At 46.5% G+C, this 24,914-nt stretch overlaps 1 protein-coding gene across 4 annotated transcripts in view; it reads right to left on the bottom strand.

The window, feature by feature from the left end:
- The window catches only part of ABTB3 (ankyrin repeat and BTB domain containing 3), a 179,833-nt gene extending 155,225 nt beyond the window's left edge, over positions 1-24,608 (bottom strand). For all 4 annotated transcript variants that reach the window (XM_074539300.1, XM_074539301.1, XM_074539303.1 and 1 more), the window contains exon 1: positions 23,651-24,608. In XM_074539300.1, coding sequence (XP_074395401.1) covers positions 23,651-24,608 — 958 coding nt within the window. The remainder of the gene's footprint in view (positions 1-23,650) is intronic.
- Between the last annotated feature and the right edge of the window lie 306 nt (positions 24,609-24,914).

The raw sequence follows: 24,914 nt of genomic DNA, 5'->3' as shown, positions 1-24,914 counted from the left end.
CTGCTTGCAGAGGTTAAAAAGAGCAGCTGACAATACAATGCAACATTTCTGTCCAGTTCTCACAAAGCAAAACTCACAGGCAAGTTAAAGAAAGATTTAAAAAATGATACTGGATTACATATTTTATTTCATTATAGAGACAAAATCCATGAGACTGGGATTCACCCCTCCACATGGGTGAAGTGGACAAGATTACAAAAAAAACCCTGAGTACTCAACTACTTTTTTTTTCCAGGAGGTTGAAGTCTCCAACAACATTGCATTTCAACTCCAACAGCAGCCACGTGCAGAAAATGGTGTTGGAGCTCCCTGCACTGAAACCAGATGGACATCCTGAGTGCAGCCACAACACAAATGTGCTTGTTTTCACCACCAAAAAGCATAGATAGAAAATAAACTTCCAGCGCCAAGCACGTCTTTTGGCTTCAGGGTGATGACGAATGTGAGCCATGTGAAGGACAAGATTTGAAAATAATAATTTTAACTCATAAATAAATGAGCACACCAGGGACTATTTGAAATCATACAAAAGGTATCAAGCAGCTGGATTTCAGGAAAGATCTCACCTGGAATTCAGCAATCTGCTGTACTGAACACCAGCCTTCCCAGGATAGTTCGTCATCCTCAAATCTCAACCCACCCACCACTAATGACATTTTGTACTGGCCTCTGGCATGGCACTTAGTTTACTTTCTTTGAGTTTATCCATCTATAAAGTGGGAAAAAGCACTTCTAATTTCTTTGCAGAACTGTTATTAGGGTTAATTAGCTAATATTAGTACACTGCTTTGAAAAACGCAGGAGTATTCTCTCTCCTCTCTCACTTTCTCTATATATAAATATATGATGCCCTATTATCTTAACTATCTGTGCCAGTGGGAAATTTTAATTGCTGAGCTAGCTGGGGAAAGACCTGCCATTCTGTAATATATAGGTCAGAGGGCGTTGTGAACTGTGAAGGTAACAATAACACATTTCAATGGGAAATGCAACGCGACATGAGGTAATGCTAAATTTGGTTCTAGAAGGAAAGTGTTTACTAAAAATCTAGAGGAAAAAGCTTGGTGACCCTTCTAGGGGAACCGAGTACTAAGGAAAGGACTTGCAGTCGCTCTTCAGGAAAACAGGTTTATCTTCAACTAAAAAAACTGCGAAAATAGTGACCTGCATTTCAAAATGGAGAGGGTGGGATATGCTGAAGGCTAACCTGAAGAAATAAACGTGAAAGCAATTCCATTCCTAGAGAGAAACAAGTGGGTCAAAATAAATGGCTTCCCTGGCTCTTGGCATGAAGCAAGCTCATTTCTCAAATGAGAAAAGAAATGAGAGAGGAAAGGAAAGAAGTTAAAAGTCTGAATATATGCTGGAGGTAAAACATTATATGGTATAATGTTAAGGGAACAAACAGTAGGGGTTTTGTTTTGCTTTTAGCTTGAAAGAGTAATGGGAAACAGGTATATGTTTTATAAATATAACCAAAGAAAATATAGGGGAGAGAATGGGTCTATTGTTCAACAAGGCAGGGGGATCACATAACAAGAATCCAGATGGATGAAGCACTCAATAGTTATTTCCCTATATGTTCTCTACGAATGACACAAATGTATTTAACAAGAGATAAAATATATGATTTAGAGAAGCCTGGAAAAATAAAAAAAAAAATTTAAAAATTTAAAAAAGAAGAAATTTGAAAGTATATCCATTTAATCAGTGTGCCAAATTCCTTCTATAGCAAACATCTACTCAAGTCAATGGACTTCGGGGATAAATTTAGCCTACTACTTTACAACTCAGTAAGACCAAATCACATGCACAGAAGGGATCTAAAGAAAGCAAATATACACCAAGGCCATAAAACTGCTGTTGAGCAGTCTTGGAGCTCATATGGAACCAGCAAGATACAAGCAGTCTGGAGATAAACACTTTGTAGAAAAGAGGTACAACACAGGGATGGGCTAAGACGCAGTTAGGAAATTCCAATCAACTGCTTTATTAGAAGAAATAAAACTCACAACATAAACCAGCACAATGAGTAAAAGCAAAGTTCAATAAAGAAAGATTTTGCCCAGAAAAACCTGAATGTCTTCCAAATATGAAGATGTATTGGAGGGAATGAATCCCAGCTTAATTAAGCAATCTTTACTTCTTATTCTTATGGGATTAGAAACATACATAGAAGAATAGACAGATTTCAACAAAAGCCCCACAAATACAGAGGGAATGGGGAAGTCTCTGCTCAACTACGCCAGTGTAAACCTGGATAACATTCCCCTGCTGCCATGGATTTAGCTCAGTGGAGCTGGAAGCCAAGGCTGACATGCACATCTCCCAAAAGCAAAATTTTGTGTCAAAGGTTGCAGGTTTAGGGGGAATAGGGGGGATGAGAGTAAGAAGACAGGCACAACTGGGGAGATGCCACCAAGGGGATCAGCAAGTTCAGGAAGCACAGGGGCTTTGGGGAAATCTGTTTATGGTTCAGGGAGAGAAGAGCAAGAGAAGACAAGTTACACATAATTGAAAAATAGCAATATTTAGCAACGGGGGGGGGGGGGGGGGGGTATAAAACACAATAGATGAAAAGTCCTAAGCAGCTTCCAATAGAGATTTCTACAGGTTATGGTAAAATAGTATCAGACCAAGCTGCCAGGGTGCAGACTTCCTGGTACTTAACCAAACAGCTCCTCTGTTGGCACCCTACCTCAAAATTGCTTTTATTTGACATTGTCTGCACTGCCTGCAGAGGTACTTTGTAAATAAACCATCCCTACTAACACACCAGCAAGCAAGGGCTCCCTGCAACATGATTATTATTATCCCTGCCCATGGCAAGGCAGTCAAAATAAAATGCTCTTTAAGTTCCCTTCCAACCCATACCATCCTATAATTCTATAATTAAGAACTGTTCACGTCAGAAAACTCCCCATCACACCCAGCACATCCTCTTGCCTCACAAGTGGGATTTAACACACAGGAGGGGACTGGTCCTGCACACCACCCCGCCCTTGGCTTGGAAGGGACACCCTGACAAGCAAGACCAACATCTGGCATTTCCCAGAGCAAACGCGTGACCTGCTCAATAGCTCTGGCAACTTCCAGAGGATTTCAAAGCCTGGCCAGGGCTGCCACAGCAGCTCTGATCAAAGGGCCCGCAATACAGTCATTTCTGTTCCTCGGAGAAGTAACTACAAGCACCAGTCGTGTACTTTGTGTTTTAAAAAGGTAGATTACCTTGTCGAGGCAGGATCAGGAAAACAAGTTTATTCAGGCTCACCTATTCTTTATGGAGTTCACAGCCCTCATGAAAATACTCCATCCCTCGCCCTGGTGCTCAGAGGTGACAGGCATTCCCACTCTGACAGCTGGGGGGGACTGGCAGCATGTCTACCCTTAATGTGACTCCTGCGGAAGTCCCGGGCCTTCCTGAGAGGCTATTCCCAACTGCTGGATCAGCAGCTCCGGGGATCACCCTGGTGCCAAGTGGCTTAATTAGGGATTATTCAAAGCTGGGCAGTTCCCCACATCTCTTTTTAGCTGCCTTTCTCCATTGTCAGTGAAGTCCCTGGAACTCCTGCTTCTCCAAGAGCAACCATCAAGAGTTTTTCCCCGGTCACCGGATGATGCAGGCCTAGAAACAACACCAGGTGATGTACGAGACACTGGCCACCTGCTAGGAAGAAATCCCTGCACTGTGATGCCAAAATCCAGGTCCTTTGGTGCCAGGGAGCCTCAGCACTGGCTGTCCTACCAGTCACAGCACCAATGAAGCTGCAGGAGGAAGGTACCCCACCCCATCAGTCTTACCCTATATCCTATAGCCCTATATCTTTGCAAATTTCCAGGGCTCTGGTTAACACCAGGGGCTCTTGCAGGGCTGGGAAAGCAGAGCGCTAAGAGGAAGAAAAAATGTTTGGAAATATGGCTTTAATAACATTGAGCCTGTATCAGCATGTATCTTCCAGTGACAGCACTCGGACTCTCAGGATGGTCACTGTGCTCTTTTAACCAGCTGCTTGCTGCCGTGAGGTTTTGAGTTAATGTCATGTACGACACATATTCAGCAACCGTTTATGAAGCCCAAAAGTAAGTAAAAGCTGAGCCAAAACCCAGTTATCCTATTTTCATCTACTCCACTGGTGCTTTAGCGGTGATCTTTTTCCCTTCCCATCTCAAGCCTAGACAGATGTTAGACATGTTAAGAGTTTATATCTAACCTCTAAAACCACACTTAGCAGATCTAAGTAATCAGAAACTTGGTGGTCACAGTTACGAATAAACTTTTGCAACTCCCTCCCACCCCTGCAAACATCAAGTTTCATCCTATGTGAAGGATGAGACAGAAAGGACATCAAAAGAAAATTAAGGCAACTCAACCATCAGAAGCCAAACTGCAAATGTTAAAAGCTATTAAATGCTATGGACACATTTTGTGTCATCTCAAAGGAGCAGAAGCAAGAGCATCTAAAGAAAAAAACTATTTTCAGCAGCACTGATACAAATCCAAAAATTGGAAAACCAGACTATGGAGTGCATCCGCTTGGTTTGCAGGCCCATATGGCTACAGCAACTATCTCCATTCAGTTTACCTCTCCCACACACTGAAAAAATAATGAATTTGGAAAGGATGGAAAAATACTACTTAGAAAGAGCAACACTTTTTCTAAAAGAGCAACATAATTTCTAAAAACATTTCTATATATATTATCTCAAAAGGATATGAAATAGCATTATCATAGCCCATGTTAAGCTGTGCCACCTCATTATACCACTATCACCATCACACAGGATCTGTATGGGATAGATCAATCACCCAGCAGGGTACCAGGGACATCAGGGCATCCCAGGACACCACAGCACAGTGGGGACAGCCTACTGCTGTTGCTTCCAACAGCTTCAGAGGTTTAAAGAAAAAAATTAAGTACATGGCTAAATGTTCCCTTTCCTGTTGCTGTTTGCACATTGTTAAAGGGACAAGTCCATTTTTACAGCACTTCACAGGTCACATGGAAGAATTCACCATTGAAACCCACACCTGCTTTCTATTTTCAAAACCTCTTTAAATTCTTGCTAAGAGTGGACTGCACCGCCTAGCATTCCCAACTTTCCTTTGCAATAGGTCATGATCCACAGCAACACTGGCTGCCTGTAACTCTTCACAGCTATGCCTGTAGGCATTTCACATTGAAGCCAGGAAAGTCTGAAATTCTGGGGGAATTGCATGGAGGTTGGGGGAGATGGATAGTTAGATCTTCTTTGAGAAAAACATCACCTTCTGGCAGATGTTTACCCTATGGATGATACATAGGGAACACCAGAGACCACCAGCAGTACAGTAACTCCTAATCAGCAACAAATGCAAGTCAGAATATATGAAATGTGGAATGCACACGGTACATGAGTTACACCGTCAACTCCAGCAACCTCCTGTTTGGTGAAGCAGGCACAAGGCTACACTTCCCAACACAACAAAAAGTTTCCATTTAAGAAATTTATTGAAGGATGCATCACAGTGACAGTGAAGGAACATTCTGGCTGGATGTTATGCCTCAGGCAAAAATCCCAAATCAGCCCCACTGTTTTCCACGCCTATGTAAAAAGCCTGTGGATTTTAAATGAAACCACACAATCCAAAATCAGAGGTGAAGCCCTGTGAAGAGGCCACTCCCTGGGAGAGCCTGGGAGTGCTGCCCCGGACTTGACTAGGAAGGTGCACAGCAGTGATGCAGGCCAAAGGCCGTGCCACAGAGCGCCTTGGAGGAACGGCTGCAGAAGAGACAGAGCCACGGGAGCACGGGAGAGGCAGCTGCCGCCGTCGCCTCCACTCAAACGCGCGGCAGCTCCCGTTACCGCCGAGTGCAGCGCGAGGCACTGACGTGTTTTCTGCACCCACTGAAAGCTTCTTGACACTGCTCTTGCCTCCACTGTTTACACTTTGAAGCAAGAGAGAGGTGCTGGGAAGACAATTAGCCTGTAGAAATAAATGTCTGCCTTTCAGAAGCCAACTTTTTGCTTTCTTTCATCACATACATGGATAAAAATAAGCAATAAGCCTCGAAAACTGTTGAAGCCCTCGAACACTGAATGGATCTGCTGTAACCTTCCTGGGCACCGTGAAAAGCTGATCCTTCCCTCCAGGCACCCTTAAAGGAATGGGAGGAGAGCCATGCAGCAGACACACTGTGGGGTTTGACTACACGGCTCCCCAGATACATTACATTACATATGGGTGGAAAGGGTTTATCCCCCTGTTCTGTGTTTCAGTCTCAGACTCAGCCTAGCCCTGACTTATGGGCAAGGAAAGGGAGGTGTGAACATGGCAGAGGGCTGCACCTAATGTCGTATCACCTGCTGTAGCTGCACCTGCACAGACTTGTAGCCAGCCCAGCACCGTCCTGTCAAGAAACATGGGATTATCTGACTCAAGATTCAGCCACTACTTGAGGAAGGGCAAGGCAGAGAGAGAAAATAATTCCCATGGAGTTCAGTTGGTGCAAGGTGGCAGAAGGGAAGGACTGTAAGGAGCCTCCAGAACTCACTCCACACACAGGAATTCAGTCAGTGCTTTTGTCACAGGAACATTACTCATTCTTTCCTGCTTCCCTTGTCTTTTGTTACGGGACACAAACCCAACATCTACAACAACTAAAGAAGCCATTATGGGCACGTCACTGAAATACTGCAAGGACAGAACTGTTCCAAATTCACAGTGCACCCTCACTGCCTGCTGACAATTGTACCTGCTACAGGCCTGACTCTTCACCAGCTCACACCCTGCAAGGGGGTGGAGCAGCACTGCCTCAGGTACCATCAACACCTTGCAAACCAACCATGGAGGCGGATGCTGAGCCAGGTTTTCAAATGTGGGCAGCACAGTATCGTTTGCCAAACCCATGCAAAGAACAACTGCGTCTTTTCCTTTGAGGTACATCAACAGCTGGCCCCACTGAAGAAGTGATCTAAAACATCTGCTACCCACATTTTGGGGGGGGTGCTGAGTCAGTATGAAATCCACTCACAGCAGTAAACCAAAACTGAGCAACCAAAACTGAAATTCAATTTAGTTGGTCAAACAGATCTCTTAATTTCCACAGTGCTGCTGGCCAGCAGACAGCAAGCAATCAAATACAAATGTGGACATTTAAATTTCAGTCAAATCTGGATCCTTGCAACGCAAACATACAAACGGTACATACCCTTCATCCAGGCACAAGCACTTTCCAGAAAGGAATAATGACACATTGCAAGGGGAGAGTCTGCCTGTGCTGCTTCAGGCATTGATCCTGACACCTAAATGGCATCATCTCAGGAAAGCAAGGTTATTTCCCTTCTCCATGTATTTTTTTCTGGATAGATGTCTTGGCCTGAAATGTTGCTCAGATTCCAGATATCTTTTGAGGTTCAGTGCACACGGGCAAGAACAGAAGGGGTAGTGTCCCGTGTTCCCACAGTATGGTAATTGCTATTCTTGCAGGGATCCACCCTTCTTTGCCACTTCCCTTAACTCTGACTTTCTCTCAAGCAATCACTCACGTGCAGAACAACACACAATGCATCCATCTCCCCTCGGTTTCCTCCAAGTTTAGGCATTCACTTCACACAAGTCAGAAAACATATTTGGCCTTTTATTACTTTTATTTAAAGACCATAAATCCCTCCTTCCTTCTCTGGAGGAGCCAACAGGACTTGTTAAGCCTTCTGGTTCCCTCTGCTGCTGTAAAAAGGTGCAGAGTTTCCAAATGTGACCAGCTGCTGCACAGAGGCCCTGCTACAGTCTTGGAAAACATCCAGAGTTCACAGAGCTCCTGAGAACCTCCCATGGGATGGTGCCAGCCTCCCTGCACTGCTGAGCTGGGGGACACGGTGCTGTGAGCCTCTCTGAGCAGAGAGGCTTCCAAAGACCCTCCTCCTGGCCCCAGGGCTTTGGAAACAGGCTTCAGAACTGACTGTCTACACAGTGCACAGGGCTAAAAGGAGTGGTCTGGCTCTGCCATAGAGATCAAGAAGTCAAAGCACTTAAGCTTTCAGTTTCTACTAGACTTGCATGATAGCATCTTTGAAAAGATCAAAGCCAGGCATCCTGCTCAGAGATAGAGAATTAGACAGCAACAGAGCATCTCCTTACCAGCCCATTGACATCCCAGACACACAGCTACAAAAAGGGGAGCACAGAGACCCCAACTCCGCAGAACCTCGGCGCGGTTGCCACCTGGCAGAGCCCCGGGCTGGTGCAGGGCAGCGAGCCAGGTTGAGCATGTCAGGAGATGTACCATTTCCATATGCAAAGGCAGCATCTACCCCTACTTTACATCCCTTCCAGCTTCCCAAGAGTCAGGGAAAAAGCTCCCACAGTTCGGCAGCTCTTGCTGCACCAAAACGAGAGGCATCAAACTCCCCCCTAGATGGTGATGGTTACAGCTGCACTTGCCACTGGTGCTCTCCTGCATGAGCAGTGAGAAGACAGCAAGCCTCAACATCCCCAGACTGAAATAGCTGCACAAGTACAAGGTTGGTTGGTACACGCTCCAGGGAGGTGGTGTTTCCCAACACTACATTTACACATGTAAAACACAGGTAAATTGGCACTAGCTGACAGCTTATCCAGCACCCTGAGGCAGCAGGACTGCCTGTCAGAAAATCACTTGCATTCACCAGGAGAAGGCATTGGCCAACCTGATGGAAACCAACTGTAGAGTATTTGCTGAATCCGGATACCATCCTTAGACTGCCCTTAAAAATGGGTGGCACGCCAAAGCAGTGACATACTACGTCCTACTGTCCCCACCAGCCACTGACTTCAAGTGTTATTGAAAGCCTCCATCGACAGCTTCTATCAAAAGCTTCCATTAACAGCAGTGCTTCAGACACAAGGGCTGGTACCGCTGAAAATTGTCTAAGGAGGGAAGTACTGTACAGAAGTTCAAATATAAGATGCTTTTCTCCAGCAAGCACACTTCAGGAACAGAAACCACAGTAAAACACTGTGATTAACACAAGTACGTACATCTAGGTCAGCTCTCAATAACTTGAGCAGATAGCAGGTCACAGACTCATTTAGTGGATGAGTCCTTTCTTTTCTCTTTTTTTTAAACACAGTTATATTGACTTCAATGAATTTTTCCCACTCTTCAACCACTAGATCAGCCTGATGATGAATTTATCTAAATGAAACTGAAGACACTTTCTCTCACACTAATGATAAGACTAAGAAAGATCATTGTAGCACATCACCAGACATTAAAAGCAGAAATTTTAGGAAGGTTCACAGTAATACTTGAGGCCATGAAATGAAACTGTGCTTTCATTACCAGCTGTGGAGTTTTAGGCTTGGACCTGCTGCTCAAAGTCCACAGAGAGGGTAAAGGAAAAATCAGCCAGTATTTCCATCCTTCTCTGTAATTTGAAGCCACTGAGACATATCTCAGGGTATAAATCACACAACTCTATAAATAAAATAAATTACAATTTTGTACTCTTTGGAAGAAAGCTGACACCAAATTCATGTAGCAAATCCAAGAAAAAATAAGCCTGGCCCACGGCCCAAGCACATAAGAAGCTCCCCCTTGTTCCCAGGGAGGAAGCTTCACCATCACCATCAGTTTGCCATTCCCCAGGGCACTTACAGCTACAGGTAGTCTACAGTACACTAAATGTCTGTCTGTACATAGCACCTCCAGGTAGAGCCAAGTGTTTATTAACAGAAAGTGCTACCAGCAAAACTCCTGCAAATCCCTGTGGAAGGCTGAACTCCTCTTTTCAGGTAAATAAATGAGGAATCTTCCCAGTTAGTGCCAGTCCCAAGCTCACAGCCCACCGATACCTACAACTGTTTCTCTCTGCTACTTGCAGTGTCCCATTTTTTAAACACTCACTGTCACTTGCATGACTTGCATGACTCTCCCCGGCACAGCCTTTTTTAAAGAAAAGCTGCTACATACATATTTAAACGCCAGTAACCCGCTACCAGAAAAATACTTAGTTTTGTATAAGCCAATTATCCTCTGTGGTAAAAGGATCAGATAAACACAGTTTTGAAAGTGTGTGGTTAGAAAATAATTAAATGTATCATTTTGGCTCTTTTGTAACAAATTAAAAGATGAGACTGACAAATCTTTCATTTCATATCATTAAATAAATCTTCCAACAGAAAATTGTCACTTAAATTCTCTTCATAAACACCCTATTCAGTTTCAAAGTGGGGGACAAAAGTGCATTATAAAGTACTTGGAGAAATGTATTGCTTCTATTGTCTGTCCCCACTCCCACCCATACTACATAGCAAAGAAGGCAGGAAAACACCTTGGAATCCACCAATACAGAACCAGCCAGAGCTCTGCCTGCCAAAGACACCAGGATCCTCTGCGGTGCCTATAACCCAACCTGTCAGGAGCCGGAGCTGCAGCCCTGTAAGCCTCTGTCTTCTGTACATGACACAAGCACGACTCTTCAGGGAGTTTACAAGAAATATGAATGAGCACAAGCAGACCCATTTATCAAAATCCTTGGAAAATGGCAAGTTGCATTTCTTACCTCATTTCTAAGAAACTTAGTTTTACGTGGTGGCACATGCCTACCTGCTCCTCCACATCCCCCAACAACCTTGCAGCTCAGGGGCAGATTTCCACTCCCTCTGGACAACAGCTACAGTGCTATGGATGGCCACTGACAACTCCAAGTGTTGTGGAAACTAGAGATTTAGGAGAGATTACATCATTTTCCTCCATGGAAGGGAAGGCTGGCAGCCAGCTGAATTTTTGTCAGGCATTGGAGAAGCAACACAGGACTGTGTTGAATGACACAAAGATAGAAACAGCATTCATCAACCCAAACGTGCAGCCAATCACCTCTGGGTTTTGGCCACAATTGAATAGAATATGGAGACTACTCACTGTGTGAGCAGCCCATCCTGACATGGGGTCTGAGCAGCTCACCCTGCATCACAGCTTGCTCTGCCTTTCCCCAGGGTCTCCTCCCCACACCATGCCTGGATATCACCAAAGGGGCCACCAGCTGCTTTTCTCAGTGAGATCAGACCTTTCCTGAGGGTACAGCACTCAGCCAAGCACCACCAGCCTCTCAGATAAATCTATCAGTGATGTCAGAAAGATGACAGACCTCCACCTAGACTTCACTCCTGCTTTCCACAATCCCATGGCAAAACACATGCAGGCAAAACCTTCAAGTCCACAGCCCCTCCATGGCACTTTTCCCCCAGGTCAGTCCCCACAGCTGTCACAAAATATGGGTGTAAGAAAGCAGAGCAGTAGCCTCTGGCACACCACTACATGACGAACATGGAAACCCACTCCCACCATGAGACACATATTTTTATTTTTTCTGTGGATAATCAAAAAAGAGTAGGGACAAACTCCTTGGATAGAGAAAGCTGAGCTCAAATGCCCTACATCCAATTTTAACAGAAATTGTTTGCAGCACTTAATTGCAAGAAAGCCACAATTAATTGTGCTACAGTATCAGTAAACATACTGGTCACATCATCAGAGCCATTATTTTTCCCTCCAAGAAATTACATTACTACATTATTGATGCAACAATCTAGTGTAATGAAGTGGTGCTTTGCATCCTTTTTTCTGCTTTACACTAAGTTCACAGAGCTATAGCCCCAATACCAAATTTAGTAAGGGTTCTTTTGGTTGGTTTTTTTTTCCAGTAGGTCAAAAATTCCAGTCAACAACCTAAAAACAGCTGCAGAAGAAGTTAAAGCACCTGTCCCTAATCAACTGCAAAGGCTTGGGTTTCTATTTGATACAACTCAAAATTACAGCTATTTTTCTAAATACTCTGCTTCAACAGTGAGTATTTTTACCTCATATTTTTACTTGGACAGACTATTTTCAGACAGGCATTTGAGAGAGATTATGCCAGAAAGAAGTAAAATAGCAAGCAAGCTGCTTATGTAAATACTGAACTTCTTTGAACTTAAGGGGAAAGAAAAGGAGCAGTATCCAGAAGGTCAGCACTCCTAATGAAGAGAGCACATATGAAACGCAGGGAAGGAAAAGTTGCCCATGCCAAAATGGCAAAAGAAAACCTAGAGAAGTGATCATGAAAGGAGCTCAGAACAGTAGAACACTCAGTCCTGAAGCTCTTACTCATTCACAGGGTTACTAAAAGCAATAAAGGTTATTCCTGTCATACTGCAGGAAGCAGCCTCAGTTTGCAGTGCCCATCAGCAGAGCATGGCTCTGCAGCACGAAGGGCAGCAACACCTTGTGCAATGCCTACAAAGGCTGTCCAAGCAAAGCTTTGGCTAAAACACAAACCAGTACTTCCTCTGCAATTATTAATATAGGATTAATATAATCTTTAGAAATATTCTCCATGTGCAAAACCCCAGCACGTTGTTTCCCAGCCACTCCTTTGCTATTATACAGTTCCACACACCCCTGCTATGCTGGGAAAAGGCGAGGGCTCTTTAGAGTAACTTTACATTCACTCTTTCAGTCTTGCATCTTGGCTCTCCGCAAAAAAATCAGCAGTTGCTCAAGTTCCCACTTTGCCACTCAGTTCCTTGCATGGTGCAATCACAGAATCCCCAGGTGCCTTCTTTCTGGACCAAATAACACCACTGTGGTTGACTATCACTGTACAGAAACAGTCCCTGTGCCCCCTCCTCCCCCTCAAATTTCATTATCTTTTCTGCTGTTTTTTCTGTTCTTTCTCTTTTTGGAAATCAGGCTATGAAACTGAACTAATTACTCCAGGCTCAGAGGATGTTTTATGTGGTGTGCTGAATTGTTTTAATTTTTCCTTTTGCCATGGCCAACATTTGTGTTTAAATATCAACAACTTTTTCTGCATATCAGTGCCATGCCAACAGCACTGCAAACCTCTAAAGGAAGAAGGAACAGAACTCAGCCCAATGATGCTCCTCAAGTCACAGTCAAGGGGAGAAGTAAACTAACAAGTCCTCATTTCCTTAACACCTCTTCCCTCTAAGTGCTCTCCTTGCCCCAAAGAGAATGTTTCCCAGGGACTCACCCAACTCAGACCTTACCAGACCAGAAAATGTGTAAATCCCAATGCTAAAGACCCCAGTGTCTGCACTCCACCCTCACTCCAGACAGGAATGTCTTACCAGCACTGTCAGAAGTATGCAACACAGATTGCACAAGGAGTCAATGCTACAGGTTTAAATCTGCTCAGCAGCCAGCTTTGCAGCCAGTTTTGCAGTTGGGATGTGTCTGCACTGTTTGCATGAGAAGCACCTATTAAGCAGACAGTAGCTGCCTGGCTCCAGGTAAACTTCCAGGGAGTCTCAAAACATAGCCCTAGGTTGGGCAAACTGGAGTCATCTGATCTCAGGCTGACAAAGGTGGCAGAGAGGGTCCCATCCAGAGGAAAACCTTGCCTTGCCTCCTCAGTCAGTGAAAGAAGTCACCTGCAATGGTGGCTGACACCTGAGCATCCAGCCCCAAACCTCAGAAAACACTCTGTGACTCACCAGCTCCTGCCTCACACAGCCTGTAATCAGACATCACCAGCCCTGATAAAGCAGTGTTCTCTCACCCATCTGATAACTCCAGTTCCTCCACAACCTCAAGGTTCATCTCATGCCTTTCTTTCCCCATGACATCCCTGGTCAGAGGAGGCAGAGGCAGCAGACATCAGCATCCCCATCTGCTCTGGTGGTTTGAGGGCTCTCATCACCACAGGTCTCCTTATAAAACCTGCCAATTATCCCACGCATAGGCAGTTTCTGTGTGCTGAAAAGAGGTGACAGCCCATATATCCTTCCTGAAGATCATTTAGACTATCTGTACACTTAAGAAGGAATGAGTTTTGGCTAGGGTGTTTTTCTCTTGTATTTAATCTTGCTTTAGAAGCATTCAGTCACCACAGTCTAACCACTGATGCGTGTCAGACAGACAGCGTCACCAACTTACTTATCTTGGCTCCCAGCATTCTGCTGCAAGAACATTGCTGCCTAAGCTCATCCTTTGCATTACACTGGTGTTTATGCCACTGGTGTTTATTCCTACATTTAAACCTGTGGAATAGTTCAAACTACTCCTACTTGTCTTACCCATCCTCTACCAAACATGCTCTTTAAGATGGAAGCAAGGCATCATATGCATTCCCACAGGCAGGTATTTTCCATTAAAAAGACTCTGCCCCTTCCTGCTGTCCCTGCACTCGGACAGCTTGCAAAACTGTTTTCATTCTCCAGAAACAGTTGATGCACAAGGCAATTCTCTTCTGAGCATACTGGTATAATGAAGAACTAGTTAACAGGTAAAGTGCAACAGCAGAGCAACAGCAGGTCCCAACCACTGAGGCACAGCTACGCTTGGGGTGGGGGTTTTTCCAGGTTAGAAAAATTGCATATTTTGAAACTCCTGCTCCTCCTTACTGACAGCATGCCAGATAATTAAACTGAACCTCTTATTTTTAAAATCTAATTTACTTTTGAAAACCTACACTGCTGCTGGAATATTTTTAGAATTTTTCTTATATGGGCCAGCGGAAATAGGCTAGAGCCAGGTAGCACAAGGCCTCACAGGCTGTGCAGTCTTCAAGCTGAACACCATTAATCAGTGAAACAATGGGAAAAAATCCTTTCAAATTAGGAATAACTATCTGCAGTGAGGTACTGATACTCATCTTCAGTTTTGGAAAAGCTTATCTTAAGCAAAACTAAGCCTGGGCCTACAGCTTTGACTCAGGAGTTTAATTCTTAATTCTGTAATTTGTTACCAAATGCAAGAGCTGATATTGGTGTTTGACAGGCTGTCCTTACCACCAAAATCAGTGGGAATATTGCCCAAACAAGGACTACAGGACGGGTTTAGCACTACCTTTGGAACAGCTTGACTCACACAGCACCCCACACAAGACATGCACTAGAGAAGTTAAATAACACAAGTAGCACAGGGATATTTTTTCTGAAGTACTGAGTTCTGTGACCCTTATTTTCTAAGTCCCTAGGGAAATAACAGCATCAGAGGTACCTGCATCTAGCCCCTAGCAGCTGTGTCTGCTATCTGGCAACCCAGAGCAAAATGATATACCTACTCAGATTTACAGTGAATGATTTAGTAAAACCAATTTCTGTGATATGCTGGCATGCAAAGATATGCCCATGTAGTACACCAAAAATAATTTTTAAAAGTCTTCTTAGTATTCTCCACAAAAAAAGCATCTCAGTGGGTAGCCAAAATGACTATGACCTCTGCAATCTCTTATTTCTGCGGGCAGCACTTCGCACCATAGGTCTGGGAGTCCAGCATCCACCCCCAGACATCTGGCCCACCTTCCCAGTGGCAGCTTGCCTTGCTGCCGGCCACATTCACTTCTTAGAGGTGACAGAGAACTCAAGGTGCTTAATCTGGGGTAAAGAACCTGCAGTCTGGGGAGTACATATGGCCCACAGCATCACAACCTCTGTTTTTCCAAACCCCTGCTGGGTAACATGCCAGAGAGAGGCTTGCAAGACTTGCTTTGCTCTTTGCAAGAAAAAGCCAACCTTCCCTGACTAGCAACTTAATCACGGCCAAACACAACACATAAGAGAAGGCACTACAGCCCAACAGTGTTTATCCAAAACTACCACAGGGCCAGAGAAACTGCAGAACACTGCAGGATGCAAAGTTTCCTTCAATTATTTAATTGCCTCAAAAATGCAAATACATTCAACATACCTCTGCTGCAACTCCAGCCCCGCTCACTTCCCCCACCTGGGAGCAATATTTCATAGCAGTGCAATTTAAAAACAGGGTGGTTTTATTAATTTTAAAGCCTCAGACTCTTGCAGGTCCAGGTGCTACTCCACAGCACTTGAGGACAGAAATCTGGTCCCTGAAGAGGCCTCTAATCTTTTCAGGGGTTCCTGCTCTCCTGCTCACTCGCCAGCCTGTCCCAAGACCTTTATGGCTGTGTGAAGTCCATGTGCTGTTCACATGAGCAAGGTCTGTGCACATAAGAGCTCTGGAAAAGCCACGTAAGGCTGTGAATTTGCTGACCCAGAAGTATTCGCAGTCCCTCGCGGCTCAGCTGCAACGCCCTCGTGTGCTCCTATCTGCTGGCGAGCATCCCGCCGCCTCCCACACATCCTGCAGCACTGATCCCTCCCTGCACTTTCGCTTTCGCTGCCTTAAACCCCCACAGAAAGCTTTACCTGTCTCCTGCGCTTCCATTTATCGCTCAGAAGATCCCAGCACCAACATATGAAGCACCATGGCAGGAAGAGCCCAATCCCCAAAGGTCACGCCAGCCAAGTTCCCACCAAGCACCAACATCAGGCAGCCACACAGGGATTTACACTGCCCACAGGGATTTACACCAGGTCTGACACCGTGCTTTTAAGTGGCCTGGAACCAACTGGGATGAACAAGTCCTTCTTCCCTTATCCACCTCTGTCAGCTGAATTCATTAGGCACACAATCACCTGTCCTGAGGTCTCTTGGTGCAGGGTGTCTAATTTTTGTCCTGTTCCTTATTAATCCAGTATTGTTTAAACCAAATCAAAGACAATTTCTTTTCCTTATCAGTAATGAGCCAAGAGAATCTCTGTGCAAATCTTTGAGTCTCTTGAGAACCTTTTCAGCCTCCAAGCTGGTTCACATATTTACCACTGGATACCCTCTCACCATACTATAAAATCTCTTGGGTTGTTTTTAGGAACAATTACACCAAAAAAAGGTACTGTGCTTCCTATGAACTCAGCCTAGGAATCAAGGAAGAGGATAAAATACCATCAAGATGACAGGGACCTCTTCAGTGGAGCCCAAGAAAATGGTCATGTCCCATAAGCCATGCCGTAGAACTTTCTCTTTACCCACAAACTGCCAGAGTAAGGAAGTGTGATGATGCAAGATCATCAGCACATCAGGTTAAATTTAAGTAAATGAGACAAGCCTCAGCAAGGTGTCAGCGTGCCTGTGCCCCATTCATGCTGCTGAACTGATCCACACCAACAGTGGCTCCTTCTTCAGCTGCTCCCAGGAACATGCCTTTCACTCCTGCTGTCAGAACAAGCCAAGAGCTGCCTTCTCAGTGACTCATTTCACCTGATCAGTGCCCTCCTCTCTTCTGTTTTTACAAGATAGAAATGCAGCCCTATGGAAAGCAGAAGGAGTGACTTGACATCAGGTTTTATCTCTTCACATCCTTAGGATAACTATGTTACCTTTTGGGAAAATGGGAAGCCTATGCACTGCCAGACAAATGTGGCCACTGATTGAAACTCTTCCTTGTAGGAAACTCCTGAAAGCAAGGGCAGACCAAGAACCAACCACATGTGACCATTTAGCTGGCACAGTCCTTCACAATGCCCGTGTTTTTTTAGGCTGCCTAACTGAACACTTCTGGCAAAGTAACCAGAGGGTATTAAGCTGGCCATGCAAGCTCTGGGGTAATTTTAATGTCTTTTGAAATCTTTAAAATACTTATCAGGTACATAACAACTGTAATTACAGATTTCTGCAGAGATGGTGCAGCATGTTGCTTTTGGTCAGCAAGTAAACAAGGACAAGAGCAAAGAAAGAAAATAGTCCCTACTAAATTTTTATGCCTTGCAAAAGCTCCTATATGCTGGGCAAAGGAAAAGAGCCTGCAGACAGAGCCCTGGGCAGGATTGCTGGCACAAAGGGACTGGCAGGAAGGCGTTGCTGCCAGGGCTGGACATGATGACCCAGCCTGGGAAACTGAGGCAGCAGGAGTCTTGAAAGTGCGAGGAGACAGGGAAAGTGAAGAGGCACTGATGTAATTTATCATCCACCAAGCATCCACTTCAGCCCCCACGAGTACAGAGAACACCATCCTGCTCAGGGACATGAACAGGGGCAGTGCTGCTGCTCATCACACTCACTGCAAGAAAACACAGCCTGGTGATAGACTCCCTCATCCATCCCTCCTTGCTTTTCCTGTACATCCTTTGCTGGGCCAGCATCAGAAGTATTTTGCATGAAAGCTGCTAATTTCAGCAAAGCACCTGAAAGGAGCCCCTCCCCCCTCCTTCTGCACTACACATTGGCCAGAAGTTATTCCCGGCAGAGGACTTCATTCCCAACACCCATGTGCTACAGGAAACAACTCTCTCCACCTCTGGTGTCATCTCATAGAGTGGGGCTTTTTTCTTTCACATCAGCATTAGAGGAAAGGTGAGGAAACGACCATGAAGTTTTTTGCCTAACTTCTGAGATAGGAGAACTCAACCCCTAACCAGGCAGGGGAGAAAGGGTTCAGGCTGTAGCTGTTCCAAGCCACTGCACTACCAGGTATTTACTCTGGACAATGTGGAAGGTTTGTGACTGACAACTGCTTGGTATGACACACACTGCAGAAACACCAACACACTAAGAGCGGTGTCTTTTTCATTTTTATTAACTTTGAGCAGTGGCAGAGAGAGCATTTGCAGGAGCAGTAGGAAAAGGCACAAAGTTGTCCCTAATGTTCACCTGCACCTTATGTCATCAGCTCACAGGACGGCTGAAAAACTACATGAAGCTTGTCAGCACTCAGCAAAAAAGCCAGGAACCCAATATATCGCTAAAACTATACTGTTATTCCCCTAACATGCTCCTTGTATACACAATCACATTTCCAATCATCATTCCAGAGCCTCATTTACATCAGAAACTAAGTAATGTAGATGCAGTCTGAAAACTCCCTAGCGTGGCCAAGGATATAAATGCTATTAAGGTACTTTCCAACATGACAAAAAGACTAATCATATTGGCAAACATAAGCTTTATGATTATCCTGGGTGCCTCCAGTACATTCTGGGATTTTTTTAATTTTTTTTTATGTTAGACTCATAACTGAAACAAATTACATGAATCAAAACATCCAGAGGGCAAACAAACCTTCATTATCCAGAGAATCAAACCCTCACCTCCCAATGGGTCTCTATTTCCCAGTCCTACCATTGCTCTCTTTTCAAGGTGTCCTCTCAAGGCAACAGAGGTTTTCAAGAAGCACACACACACTGATGATCCTTCTGTTCCACTCCTGCCAACACCAAGGGTCAAAGCAACCCACCCTTCACTACAGAGAAGGAGCATGGTTTCTGCACTGCCATCCCAGTTCCCACCAGCATCACTGGCCACAAACAGGCAAAACCTTCTGCCCTTTGGGGATTTGTCCCCCTCTCCCCCTCCCACCACACCTGGAATGGAGAGGAGACAAATCCACAACTTGTTCAAAGATGGTGTGGAAGTTTGCTTGAGAGACTGTCAGGTAAGAGAAATAAGCAAAACTACACATCATTTGTTGCACCACCACTCATGTCAACCTCAAGTGCCCTGGAATAGATGGAGAAACACAACAGCAAAGACCTCTAAGTATAATATACTGGCACATATAAGAAACTTCAACTATATTCCTTTTTTTTTAAGTAGCAAAAAATACAACGGAAACATAATGGGGTGGAGAGGGAAGGATGTTCTTGGAATTATAGTTTAAAATATGGCCAAAAAAATAGCATTAAACTCTATTTTGTGTCCAAATATTCCCTATCATCTTAGCCGAAATAAGTTTTAGATTGATTTCTGCACTGCCACTAAGGCCATAATGGCATCCTGAATGGTTCAATTACAGCAAAAAGCAGAGAAGTAACAGATAACAGTATGCTTGCCAGTAAAAGGAGAGTATGGTCTCTGCGTGCACACATGTATGTATACATATGAATCAAAACTGAAAAGAATTTATTGATTTGGTTAAGCTATGCTAATGTATTGGTACTGCTCATTTGCTCAGAGTCCCCCTAGTTCGCCTGAATTAGGAGAAGAGGCTGAGGTTACACTGAGGTTAGCTGACACGTGTCAGCCAAGCCTGACCTAATCCTGGCTTTCTAACTAGTTTGATCTTCTCTAAATAATATTAAGAAGAGGAAGGAACCACAGGGATGTAGCTGGGTTCCAAATCACTATTTTTAGAAGCTGTACACAAGCAGACACGGCAGAGTTGTGCATGCAGCCTCCTCCACAGATAACTCCATCCTGTGATCCCCCAGTTCCCCGGCTGAGCACCTCCCACCAAAAGTTCTGTCACAAAGACATGGAGATCCCCAAAGACTGAAACAGGAAAAACCAATTTTCCTTACTCTGTATGAATTCAAGTGTTTTCTAACACCATTCCTCCTCCCAGTGCAAGAGGACCTCCATAATACCAAGCAGGTGACTTTGAGCTACTTGGACCTGCCATCCAAGCTCCCTCATTAAAACAACATACATGGATTTACTCCAATGATCTGCACTGGATCCAAGACCTAGGGAAACTTCTCATTCATCTCAAAGCATTTCTCAGATCCGGCATAAAAGTAAGGGTTTGATGAGCAATAAAGGAACTACAATAATATGGCTTAAACCACAGAGGTGCCAGCTTTTACTGCCTTTCGTTGAGCACACAGTATTTTTCTCCCCCTGTTCCAAGGGAAATAACACTCCATGCCACTGTTATAGGATGTAAAACGTGCACTGTGCTGTTTGGATGGAGCTCGTAATTGAAACATTTAAGCGTCAATGAAATCCCAAATGTAAAGTTTTTCATTTTCGTTCAGCCATGAAGTTAAAATTCTGGGGGGGAAGGAGTGGAAACTACTGTCTCAGAGTGCTTTTAAGGTCTATTTTTTCTGATACAGTAATCAGAAAGATAAGCTCAGTCAATATGCCAGCAGTTGCTGCCATACTCCAGTGGCTCGCTGCCGACGGCATCACCTGCCTTGCCATTGCTATCCCTGCCCCGTCTCACACATGAAGTTATCTAGGGGCTTATCAAGGATGCATGGTCTGCTGCCTGCAACACAGGAAGGAGGGCAACTACCTTCATCCACAGGCTTCTGAGCCTGCAAGAGCAATGAGCAGGCTCCTGTTGGAGAGTGGGGCTCCAATTGAGGCAGCTGTGCAAACTCAGGCCAAACACTCCCAAAAGGAGCCCAACAAGCTCAAGGGCCCAAACAAAGAACCAGCTCAAACATCTTTGTCTGAAGGCACATGGCCATCATTTATAGGAAGGAGAAGGTTATCTTGCAATACTGCTCTTATTCAGCAGCTTTCAAGATGACCAAGTATGATATCAGGCTATAAAACCTCAGCTGAAACCACTAAACACTCTGCACAACTTATAGGGAAGCCCTGAAAGGCTGGTTTGTGTCTTGCAGATCCTCAGATCACCTTCCCCAACACTCATGTTCACAAACTTGGTTAGAGCCATCTTGGACTGCATCACGCACAAATTCATGCTCTTTACACACTTGCATCCCATGATCTTCAGGGGTTGCCTGTTTCACAGTCTAGATGAACTTAAGGGCGTGGAATTTCGCCTGGAAATTCTTCAAGGGTTTGACATTTGCCTCCCAGACAGAGGCACCTCTCCCCACAAAACTTGTCTGCAGATACAGTACTGCTAGAGTCTGCTTCTGCATGCTTTCCATCCCCAGCCTTCACTCAAATCACACGGGCCACGGTACCTCCAGAAAGGAGCCCACCACTGCTTCTTGTCCACACCTGCTGGACCAAATCCGCTGATTCCAGCACTTGTGTGGTCAGGGGCAACCCAGCTGCGAAATGACACTCCAACTTACAGAACCTCAAGAGTGCAAGACCTGTCTCTTCTCCTGGAGAGGTGCAAAGAGATGTGAGAACTCTGCTACCTGCTCAGTTGTGCTACCATGGTGTTTCAAGTACTGAGGATGGAGGAAGGATGAACGTGTGGTTAGGCCACTAAACAGAGATGCAGCTTCCAGCACTCCAAGCCTTCTGCTACAGATGGCCCCAACAGTTTCAAACCGGTGGAATAATCTCTCACACCAGACTTCCCCACCTGTTTAAAGTGCCTGAAAAGGAAACATTTGCAACCAAACATGGAGCACTCAAGACAAGAAAATGGTGAGGACTATATAAACAGATACATACCTCACTGGTGAAGAAACAGACTGTGTTTAATGGTTTATAATGCCTGGTTTAGTTACCTTGAAATTATTAAGAGAAGGCAACACAACCTTGGATTAAAACTAAATAAACATTTACAGCAGTAAAAAATGGCTTTTACTGTAGGGAGGCCTGGCTCTTGCACCTGTAATTCTAAATATATTTAACAGGATGCCAAACTATGTATTGTAAGAGGCTAAAAAGCAAAACAACATTATAGATATTTGCACAGAAAGCAGGTAGGCATAGGGAGAGAGGCAAAACAAAATGGATAACTTGCTAGGGTCTGATTCAAACATCTTAGAAAAATGCTATTTTCTCAACTCAGGATTGAGCTACCAAGGAGATTTGTGGCACCTAAAACTACAAAAAAAATGGAGATGAAAACGCTGTTTTGTGTCCCTAGAAGGGAGATAAATGAGGGTCAGAATGAAGTTCATTTAAATCCACTGAGCTGATACAGAGGGAGTTAGAGAGAGCCGCAAAACAAAATGAAAGGCTCAGTAGGAGGCTGCACAGCCAGTGCTGCAATGTCAGAAACACAACACAGTGCCATCTGAAACCTACAGGCACCGTAGCAGGACTCAAGGAAAAAAACAACGGTGGCACTCCTGGGGAAGCCATGCCTGCCTGCACCAGCGCTGGAATAGCACACCGGGGTCCGGCAACACAAGCCCCCGAGGTCAGATGCATTTTGAGGGGTAGTTCAGCAAAGCCTCCGGGGAGGACATCCACTGCTGGAGTAAAACCACCAGAGGCATAGAACTAAGCAAAATCTATTTACAGCAGAGACGAATATCTGCTCCTTTCCTTCGCTCCCACTCGGCATTCTCCTTTGGGTCTCTTATGGGATAGAGGGTGCCTTAAGACAATAGATAATTAGCTGTAATGCATCCTCTGTGGCTTTAACAACTTAACAAGGCTTATCTGGAGATGTGATCTAGGCTTCCAGTTACCCTTGTTCTCCCAGTTCCCTTCCTCTTCCACACCCCCCTCCCCAAATATTTGCATCTCAGCGTGACAGGTATTTTGACTTTAAGCTTAATAAAAGTGTTTGCATGTGTCTGTGCACGCTTAGGAGAAGCTATGAAAAAAACCACCCTATTTAACTCTGCCACCCTGAAACACGTCTCGTTCCATTTCACTTCCCTGACAAACAGAGGGAGCTGAAATAAGGAACATGAACTTTGGAATGCCACTCTACCGAAGGACAACTTATTAAAAACATTAGAATCATCGTTTAAAAAACGAAGGGAAAAAATGCTCAGGAAGTCGATGCATCACGGTTCTGCATTTGTGTCAAGCTCTGAGTAAACATGCAGCAACATGAATGAAATCTGTCCAGAAAGACTGCATTTCAGCGCCAACCACGCAATCGCTGGCCAAACCACTGCATATGTAACAAAAGTTTGATCTCGCCTGCAAGCGCTCGGCTGCGCTTCTGCCATTTCCTGTGGAAAACTGAAGCTCTGAACCACTGTCTCTCAGCCAGCCCTCGCCGACACCCAGGCAGCTGCCCCTGAATTCACGCCCATCACGCCGCGGCAGAGCCGTGCGGGGGATGCTCGGCAGCTCCCCTCCAGCCCTCCCAGGGCCGGGCACCGCCGTGCAGGGGCAGCCGCGCCGCCGCTCCCTCCCCAGCCCCCGGCCCCGGCGGCAGGTGCGGCGGCGGCGGCGGCCCGCCCAGCGCCCGGGGGGGCGGACGGGGCCCGCCCGCCGCAACAGGTGGTCGGTGGCGCCCGGTCCCGCCCGGCGGCCGCACTTACCGCTGGCGTTCTTTCCGCAGATGAGGTGCTGGTAGGGCTGCAGCAAGCCCCACAGCTCGGGGTCGTTGTTGACCGTCTGCTCCAGCGCCTCCAGGGTGAAGCGGGGCGCCTCGGCGCCCTCCTTCTCCTTCTCGGCCGGGGCGGCGGCGGCGCCCGGGGAGCGGCCGGGCGGCGGGAGCGGGGCGGCGGGACCGGCCAGCACCCGCGCGTGGATGTCACGGAAGAGGCTCTCGGTGCCGGCGGTGAGGTAGATGGCGGCGTGCTCGTGGATGCGCAGGGCCACGCGGCTGTCCACCATCCAGCGGTAGAACTTGCCCACAGAGAAGGCCAGTCCGCACCGGGCCGACTTGCCGCGGCTGAAGCGGTCGCCGCCGCTGCTGCTCATGTTGTAGAGGGAGAGGGCGCTGAGGGCAGCGGCCGTGCAGCGGGCCGCCAGCGTCCAGCCCAGGACGATCTCCATGGCGCTCCGCACCTCGTGCTTGGTGCACTTGGCGAAGCGGAGGCTCAGTCGCTGTGCCTCCCGAGCGATGCGCACCAGCGCCCGGCTCACCAGTGTCGAGAGCCGCGCCGCCGCATCCCGGCTCCCGGGGCTGGCGGCGCCGGGCGCCCGCGGCTCCCGGCGCGGCGCCGGCGGCAGCAGCAGTGCCTCCACCTCCTCCAGGCTCCAGGGGACCTCCTCAAGGTCGGGCAGGAGCCGGGAGCACTGCTGCCCCGCGCAGTCCAGCACCTCGGAGTCTTCCGCTAGGACGGTGTTGACGGTGTCGAAGCTGTTATGCCGACTGTGCATGGAGTCAGTTAGGTGCGGCCAGCAGCTTCCTCCATAGGGGTACGCGGGGTGCGAATCCGAGCAGCACAGCGACAAGTTGGAGGAGCGCACAGAGTCCGCCGCACCACCATACCCGGAGTCCAGCGTCAGGTCTTCCAGAGTCCTCACCGCCGTCTTACCTCTCCGGGCCATCGCCGCACTTCATGCTGCACCCGACGGACCCGGGCGGGGAGCGGCTCACGGGAACGCGGGGGGAGAGACCAGCGAGCGGGCGCGGTGAGACCCGCCGGCCGATTCGCTTCGCCCCGCTCCGCCAGACGGCAGCGAAGCGGCGGTACTGCCTGCGCCCTGCTCCTGCTGCTCCTGCCGCCGGCCAAGCCCCGCTGCCGGCCCCGCTCCGGCTCCTGCACTGCGCCGCGCCGCCGGCCCGACACCGCACCGCAGCGCAGCACCGGCCAGCGGGCGCGGGGGGCGGGGCCATGCAAAGCGCCGCCGGCT

The sequence above is a fragment of the Zonotrichia albicollis genome, chromosome 4 (assembly GCF_047830755.1).
Source record: "Zonotrichia albicollis isolate bZonAlb1 chromosome 4, bZonAlb1.hap1, whole genome shotgun sequence".
Lineage (NCBI taxonomy): Eukaryota > Metazoa > Chordata > Aves > Passeriformes > Passerellidae > Zonotrichia > Zonotrichia albicollis.
Note: the sequence above shows the minus strand (reverse complement) of the source record. Positions and strands in the feature narration are given on the sequence as shown.